A 9,132-nucleotide genomic window follows, 5' to 3' on the forward strand; every position below is an offset into this window, starting at 1 on the left:
AAACAAGCCAAGTAAATTTAAGTACCTAAGGATGTAATTTAAAACTCATGCCATGGAAATTTGTTCAGAATTTAAGCATGCACACCAGAAAACAGGAGGTATTTCCTTACTTCTGTGGTCAGTATTAAATTTATATATATATATAAAATAGGAATTTATTTATAATCCATGGCATCTTACAGATGATTGGCACCTTTCTTGCTTGATTGGTAGTTTGTAATATAGTAGGATGCCTTAAATACCTTGGGTGAAATATGTAGCCATATAATAGCATGTTACAAATTATCAAACCATATATTAAGACAAAGGATTATCTTTTTCTTTTTGAGACAGGGTCTTACCCTGCCTTCCAGGTGTCCTTGAACTTGGTATTTGGTCAAAGCTGACCTTGAATGTGCTATGCAGTCTGTGCTGGCCCCAAGCTTATATTTCTCCTCTTTCTGCTTCGCATATGCTGGGATGATGGGATTGCATTTCAATCCCAGGATTTAAAGCAAAAGGTTCTGCAATGCTCATTACCATCTACTTCAGCAAAATAGTGTCTGTTTTTCCTAATTCTATTGCCCACAAAGTTTTGATATTGTAGTTATTCTGTATGTATGCATATGCATTTCATGTATATTTGTTTTATAAATAGGAAGAGTAAGATCTCTGTCTCAGTACCAATTTTATTTTCTTTAGGAACTTTATTGCATACATCAAGAAAGTAGGCAATAAGGGAATCCTTTGTCAGGCGTTTGAAAATATTACTTACTATTATATTAGAACCAGGGTTATTTCTTAACTTTAAAAACTTTTGGCTTTAATTATATACCACAACATTTAGGCTTTGTATTATTACCATAAATACTGTCAAAGTGCCTGCAAAGTCTGAACATTTGTTATTTACCTCAATAATCAGAAAACTTTCCACAATATTTTTTAACAAATAAAAAGATTTTCAAGTTCATCTAATGATGCCATTCAACATATTTTTCACTCATAAAAAGGCTATCTAATCTTTTCAATGAATAAATTTAGGATCTTAACAACTTCACTTTTACATATTCATGGTTTCATGGTTTTGAAGGCATAACTTAAATAGTTCATCCATAATGAGACATTTTACAAACCATCTAATTTTCACAAAGACCTGTGCTGCTTTTTTCTTCACACATCACACTCAGCTGGGATGATGAAGCTGTCTAGGCACTTGAAGCCTCACTTACTGCATCCTTAGCAGTCTGAGGTCACTTGCAACTGGAGTGATGAAGGGCGGAGCTCTGTCCATTTTGGCCCAGTGATTTGCACTTGATGGAAAAAGAGGTACCTTCTAAGACCACAAAGTTTGAGTGTTTGCTTGCAAAGCTTATCATTATACTCAACAGAGTATAATGTCTAATTTATGGAGAAAAAAGTAATTTATTTGGATAATATTTTTAAATAGCAAAATGATGTTTAGTGTATTTTCAAATGTTCACTAATTTTTTCCCTGTGGGCTGTGCAGTTCAACTTCCATTAAAAAAAGTAAACCCAAAGCTGCAAAAACCTAAAAACATTAACACATAAATCTTTAAACTTTTAAAGTTTGAAATTATATTTTGTATGAAATTATATTCATTAATATTTGAAAATTCAGATATGTATTTCTTTTCCCAAATCATTTTGGTTGTATTAATTAGCTATGTTGAAGACATGTGCATCAAAATAATAAGTAGTTGCTATAGCAGATGTTAAATATTCTAGGAAATCGATAGACCAGAAAGAAGATGAGAATCGTTCAAGAAACTCATCATCAATATACAGATATCCATAGTAGCAAGGCTTCATCAATCCAGTCAAATGTACATAGGTAAACTTAAAACCAGAAATCATCTCCACCACTGCTTCTAGTACTTGCTCTTTCCCTGCCCTTTAATCGAAGCATCTCCATGATGCTCCGGGCATAGACATCTCTCAGGTTAACACTGATATATGAGTCAGTGGCTATATTCTTGGTAAGCTTCTTGAGAGCTTCCCGCTGTCTCACGGCTGCTTCCTTGAGTTTCAAAGTGAAGTAGCAAGCAGAGAAGCGATCGTTAATAATGGCAATAGGCAAGGCCAAGACAAGGATTCCTGATAGGATACACATGAAGGCCACAATTTTGCCTGTAGTGGTGTCTGGTCTAATGTCCCCATATCCTACTGTAGTCATGGATGTCGTGGCCCACCACCATGCACAAGGAACACTTGTGAAGGTTGTGTCAGGAATGCTTTGCTCTGCAAAGTATTCTATTGTTGAAAATATAGAAATTCCCACAGATAGAAACAGGAGCAGTAGGCCAACTTCTTCATAGCACTGGGTGATTGTCATCCCGAGAGAGCGCAATCCTGCAAAAGAAGAGCTGCTGTCAGGCATGAGCATCTTTCTTCTGCTTTCCTTCTCTCCTTCCTCTCTCCCTCCTAGAAATCCACCCACAAGCATGTTCTGCATAACTAATATGCCGAGCAATGTTCTGGGGATACAATGAAGACTAAATCATGATCTCTGTTTTCAGGAAGCCTTACAGTCTTGCTGGTGGGGCCAGGTTTGAAAGATAAAGAGAAATGTAACTATATTCATTCATTTACTTGTATAATCCTTGGGTTCATGCTATTTCTGTCTTTTTAATTTGAAAACATGAGACTGAAAGACAGACAGAGACTGTCTTACAGGAGTTTATCACTTCATGTTATCAAAGTCCTTTGCCAGGATGTATGTGGTGGGCTCACATGATCAAAGCTCCTTTTCAATATGTATTTCAGACACTTCTTTTTTTCATTATTTTGATGTTGCTCTCATATATTTTTGCCTCTTATTTTCTGACTCATGATAAAGATTAATACAATCAGAGGCTTCATTGACTGAAATCTAGAGATGAAGAATGTATTCCACGGCAATGAAGTGAAAACACAGAAGTAAGTTAGGCACCAGTAACACCACAGACATCAAATGTATATCCAGAACACATTCTTACTAGTACATAAGAAGGTTCTAGAATTCTCAGAATACCCATTAAAATTCTAGTCCTTATCTCCCTTGACCATATAATGTTTCTGATTCCCTGTAAGAAGATAAAAACTAAGCAATATATTTTTTACATTGCCAAAATGTGTGAACAGAAGAACTAGAGAAATTTACCAACTATGAGGAGATCCACACCTATGGGAGTCCTGTAACACCTGTAAAAAGCCTATGTGCTAAAGAGAGCAGCAAGAACTCATTGTAAACCAGGCTTTGAACTAACCAGTGAGAAACCTTTTCCAAGGTTAGACAAATGTTTCTAAGAGTTTGTCTTTTGAAGTCATACCAACATGACAGCACAAATAAATTGCCTTGAAAGCCCAAATCAATAAAAAGAATACTTTTCATTTTTATTTACCCTTAGAGATTATTTGAAATGCATTATTAGAATACTACCCACAGTCTATTTATGTTGAAGTTTTCTCTTCAAATATTGAGATATTTTGGTCTTATTATCACCTATTTTAAAAGAACAATGCACATTAACTTTGAAGTTTAACTTCAAAAGAATATCCAGAACAACTTTGTAATATCTCATTAGAAAAATTGTCTTTAGTGTGTTTATATAGAATGACAGTTTAGAAATAAATTGACGTAAGTATAGTGTTTAGAACAATTGATTTCACTTAAAATAAAATATTATCCACATAACTAAATTCAGACACTCCTCAAAAATACCATGTGACAGATGCTGCCACTGTTGTGTCACTTTACAGATGAGGAGTTTGACATTCACAGGGTTGGTGTGTCTAGTACATAGCTACAAGACTGGATTTACACCAAGACTGTCAAGGATCCTAACCATTATTATATAGTATCTCTCAACAAATGTTCCAAACATGTGGAGACTCATGTCATATTTTCTAAATGTTATATTTGACATAAAACTATCAAATATTCATGTATTTGTCATATACTTTAAATAAATTAAGGCTTTGTTAATACTTTGTACTTTCTTTCGAATTGAAAAAACTTTTGAAGGTGACAGTGTGGAAATTACTATTATTTCCCTTTTCCTTTCTTTTGGGAAAAAAATGTAGCTCTCAGTGTTTTAGAAATTGAATCCTGGGAAGAGTTTATAAATACTCAAAGAAAGCATCCCATTATCTGTGTCAGGAAACAATGAGTGTTACTTGTAAAAGTTCTTGGAAACCCCATCATCAGATCCCTGGTGTGTAAGACTAGCTAGGAAAATACACAAGTAGAATTTTGTAGGGAGTCTTAATTACAAAGATGTAGGAAAAGAAATTGCAGGTTAATTTCTTCCTACGTTAATAGGCAGACATAGCTACCACCACCCTTACAGTGGTCATTCAGATATATCTTTGTGAACATTCACTGCAGTAGTACTCTGTAAACACATTGTTTGTGTGTATATACATTTGTACTGTATTATTATGCATGTTGCTCCAGAGTTTCTCAAAAACACATGACTCCCCAAATACCTAGCTCAAAAATAATTGCATACCTACTAAAGTGCACGGTCCAGAAAGTAATCCACATACTAAAATTTTACCTTCTGACAGATGGGGTTGAGAATTTACATTTCAACAAACTCAGGCAAATATTCTCATTTTCATTTAAAGTATAACTTTATAACCCTAGAATATTCATTAGTCAGAAAATCAACTGCTGAGCACCATTACTTTCAGAAAATAAAAGTTCTCTTTAATTGCTCTATTCAATTTCCATTGGCATTGGCTCTAATTTTCAAGGTCAGGTTAGTGTGTGTGTGTGTGTGTGTGTGTGTGTGTGTGTGTGTGTGTGTGTTTATGTGTTCTAGAAAATATTCATTTGATCTTTCAAAGTTTAAGAAAATTCTCAATAACTAAGTAAGGCATTTAGTTACTGCCATCTTTTCCTTCCAAAGATTAATGATTCTACTTACTCATCAAAAACTAGAGGAAGGCCATCAACACCTGGCCATCTCTTGTCTGCCATGAATAAGGACGACTCTTCTCTGAGTCAAGAATAAAATTATATATACATTTATTTTTTGGAAGTGGAATACAAAATAGCTAATGGCCCAATGTATAGCATATAATTTATATGCCATTTATGTATGTTGTATGTTTGACCTTTGAGAGGAAAAATGTATTTATGTATGTGTATATATGTGTGTGTGTGTGTGTATATATACACAGCACTGAGTTATAATAAACTGAAGTTAAAAGTTAAAAGATGATCAAATTGTTCCACAATGCCCTGTAAACAGAAAATGTGTGAGAGATAGATCTATGTCTCTGATAACATCTTGAAGATTTTGCTTTCTAGTACTTTTTAAGAGGTGAGGGTTGGGTAAAGCTGGAAGGTGGTGATGTGTTCAACTATCTAAAGCTTGTTTTTTGTTTGTTTGGTTTTTTTTTTTTTCAAGACAGAGTTTCTCTGTGTCCTGGCTGTCCTGGAACTTGCTTTGCAGACCAGGTTGGCCTCAAACTCACAGAGATCCACCTGCCTCTGCCTCCCAAGTGCTGGGATCAAAGCTTTTGAACAAAGGGAAATTAAAAGGCACCAATAAAATAGGAATACCTGTAGAATGCCTTCCCAGTTTTAGCATGCGAAGAGCCCTGAGGAGCCTCAAAACCTGGACCAAGCGCCCCACATTTTCCAGCTCCTGTGTGGTATGGCTGCCACTCAGACTTTCCACCAGAAGAGTTATGTAGAAGGGCAAGATGGCAAGGAGGTCTATTATGTTGGGCACCTTCCTCAGGAAGCGGCACCTGTCCTTCACACACAGGAAGCGCAGGATGAACTCCCCAGTGAACCAGCTGATACACACATATTCCAAGATCTCCAGCAGCTGTAGGTTGAGCCAGCTTAACTCAGCTGACATCAGGGCCATGTTGACGATGGACACTGCCACAAAAATGATGGAGATTACTCCAAAGATCCTGGCTGCTGTGGAAGACCCAGGTTTCTCCAGGATATCCCAGAGCTTTTGGCGGACAGTGGGACAAGGTCCTTGTGAGAAGTCCTGTTCACTCTCATGTTGACTTTCCTGGTCATCTGTGTCCTTCTTAAAGTCAAGCGTTTCACTCAGCTCCTTTCTTCTGAAGTATCTTTCAGGGAAGACAACTTTGTAATTAATTAAGCACACACACACACACACACACACACACACACACACACACACACACAGAGAGAGAGAGAGAGAGAGAGAGAGAGAACTACAAGAGAATTAAATTTGACAAAGAGGTCATACTTACATAGTGATAAAATATAGAAATATATTCATATTTTACCCAGGGTGGTCCCTGCCAGATTTCCCACGTCTGACTTTTTAAATGACAGTTTCCTAGTAGAAATTTATGCAAGCAGGATTTTTTATACATAACTAGGCAATTTTGGATCAATAAACTTTTGTGACTTATTTTCTGGTGACAAGAACATCTGTTTGCCACCTGGAACATTTGTGTGTACAAAAGAAAAACATCCATGAAGGAGTGATAGTAGTGACAGGTCAACAATAAGTCACTGTCAGAGCCTAATAATAATCATCCGAGAAATGAACTCTCCTTAAGGGCCTGAAGAGGTCCTTCAAGCAAGTTTTTCAGAGTTCAAGTTCTGATATGATGAATGATAATAATCCAAACCCTTCCATTCCTGTGTATCTTTTCAGACATAGGTTTTTTTTTTTTTCTTCTGACTCAGCTACTTAATTACCAGGTGTTTACACAAAGTCTGATCAGCCTGGGCTTTCATAAGAAGTCAGAGTATTAGTCTCTGGAAGAAATTGGGCAAGGAGTTTTGTTGTTGTTGTTTTGCTTTTAAAGTTCAATGCACAAGTTGACTTTAGGATTGATTTCTGGCCTCACACAAACACCTTACCTTCCAGTCAAGAGGCGGACACATCTATTCACAAGGCTGGAGTAGGCAAGTTTATACAAAGCCTCAGTCTTTGCCTGTGCCTTCTAATCACCCTCTCCTGCCTTCCCACCCAACTGCCGCGCCCTGTGGGTACCTGTCCCTGCAGCAGGAGTCAATGCTGAGTTCGTCGATGCCCCAATACTGGATCTCCTGAAGAAAGGAGAGAGCGCACAGCTGTTCCATGACGTGCAGGCGGCCGGTGCGGTAGTAGTGCAGGACATAGCGGAACGCCTGGGAGCTGCGGTCGAAGAAGTACTCGTTGTCCACCGGATTGGCATCATCACAAAGCTCCAGGGGACTGGGAGCGGCAGCCAGGGCTCCTAGGCGGCGATAGGAGGCCACCACCACGGCTAGCTTGCCCAGGCGCGTGTGCGGGAAGCAGGACAGAGCCTGCTGCGAGAGCACGAAGCGGCTGCCGCCCACGTTGACCGTGAGGCAGTCCCCCAGAGCCAAGGGTTCCCCTTCGCCCTCGCTGCAGAAGACGCTGGAGTCCAGCGAGGTCAGCGAGGCGCTGTCCAGCGACGACGAGTCCAGCAGCGGCCGGCGGCGGGGTGACAGATCCATCCTGACCACCTTGGGCTAAGAGCACCGCGAAGTTGGGAAGGCTCTGGATGAAAGCTTGGGTTCCCGCGAGGGCGGTGGCACGGCCCCTGCTGGCGGCAGGGATCTCCCAGGCTCCCGAGGGAGAGGCCTCCCACTTGTGCACCCCGACTCTCTCCACCCCCCAGCTTGATGGCTGGTGTCGCTAGGGAGCTGCGAGTGCGCGGTAGAGCGAGGAGGCTGGGAGAGCAGGAGTGGTCGCGCGCACAGGGAACCGGTCATGCAAGCATGGGTCGTCCAGGGAGGAAACAGCCCCAGGACACAGCCTGTCCCGGTGGCTCTTCCTAGATACAGGCAGAGCTTTCTCTCAAGTTTGTAATTGAGACCCCCCAGGCTACACGGTTGTATGGATTGTATATCTGGCGACGCCGGTAGAGGAGCTGGCAAGGGAGGGAATGGGAAGATCTGGAGGGCACAAGCAGAGAGAGGAGGACTCTGTCAGGTGCTAGGAAGCAGGATAGTGACTCTCGCTGTTGCCCAGTTGCAGATTAAAAGTTCTGAAAACAGGCTGTGATAGCAGGATCTGAGTCCCAGCTTGAGCAATTATAACCATCCCTCTTCTATTGTAAGGTATTCAGTCTGCGATGTTCTCTAGGGCTGTGAACATGTGGGGGAACATGTCTGGGGTACCCGACTCAAGATTTCCTCCCACTTCTCTCTGGTTCCCATCTGTCATTCATGCTAGATTTTCTCCTCTCCTCCCTTAGGTTTCCAGCTCCTAGTTGAAAAAAAAAGGCTAGTTAATGCTTCCAGTTGAAGTTCCAGTGGGTCATTAAGAACTGGGGGACTCCAGTCTACCAGGTGCCCTTGAGCACGGGGATACTGCACACTTCTTAAATTTTCTCAGAAGAGGCATTCTAGGCGCGTTCTCCAACACAAAGGGGAGCTCTCACTTTAGGAAAAGGAGGAAGGCAGAAAGACAAGGAATAGAACAAGCGTGGGCTGAGGCAAGGGTTTAAATAACAGCGACCCCACGGTTAAAGGAGAAGCCAAGTTCAGGAGATCAGCTGAGACTGGCTGAGCGCCTACCAGCCTCTTAGAGCTGCGTCCCCTGCCAACCTGTTGGACACAGGGCTGGGAGGGTGGGAAGGAAGGAAGAACAGTGACTCACCTGTAACTTCTGACACTCCTGGGAGTTGCTCAGCCACTGTAGCTGACATTGTAGAGTTCTTTAATCCTTCTGACCTACACGTGAGAATTCTGACTTCACCAGTCAAAAAGGGAAAGCGCCTGCTTTGGCTGCTTCGCTCTGCCTGTACCCACATCCTGGCTCCTGGCCTCAGGATTCTGTTGAGAGTTTCGCCCCGGCCTTGCTCAGTGCTCCTCTGTAACCCGTGTCCTGAGGTGGCCAGCTCCTTAAAGAAGAGTAGAAGGCGAGGAAAGAGGGAGGAAAGGAGTGCTTAGTGACACTGGATGTTGCATCTGTGTGAAGACGCTTCAAGAGTTGTTGCGCTTGATTTTCATTCCTCACCATCTGCGTCTACAAAATGTTGCAACATTTCCAAACCGGTGAAGTGCTGTGTAGCAGGGTTAGGACAGTTATATTTTACTTTCCAAACATGGATAAGGATTTATCATTATGTCTAGCAACCACTTAGGCTCCGTATTTCCCAGTGTTCTCCAGGGAAAGTGAACCGGACTTT

At 40.9% G+C, this 9,132-nt stretch overlaps 1 protein-coding gene across 1 annotated transcript; it reads right to left on the reverse strand.

The window, feature by feature from the left end:
• Positions 1-650: 650 nt before the first annotated feature.
• Positions 651-8,923, reverse strand: Kcnv1 (potassium voltage-gated channel modifier subfamily V member 1). The gene is made up of 4 exons (XM_052747785.1): positions 8,601-8,923; positions 6,984-8,207; positions 5,552-6,081; positions 651-2,349 (listed from the first exon to the last, which is right to left on the reverse strand). The coding sequence occupies exons 2-4, from the start codon at positions 7,451-7,453 to the stop codon at positions 1,838-1,840; spliced, it is 1,512 nt and encodes a 503-aa protein (XP_052603745.1). The 5' UTR covers positions 7,454-8,207; positions 8,601-8,923; the 3' UTR covers positions 651-1,837.
• Positions 8,924-9,132: the final 209 nt, after the last annotated feature.

Source organism: Peromyscus californicus, unplaced genomic scaffold, assembly GCF_007827085.1.
Source record: "Peromyscus californicus insignis strain IS unplaced genomic scaffold, ASM782708v3 Scaffold_20__1_contigs__length_68692818, whole genome shotgun sequence".
NCBI lineage: Eukaryota > Metazoa > Chordata > Mammalia > Rodentia > Cricetidae > Peromyscus > Peromyscus californicus.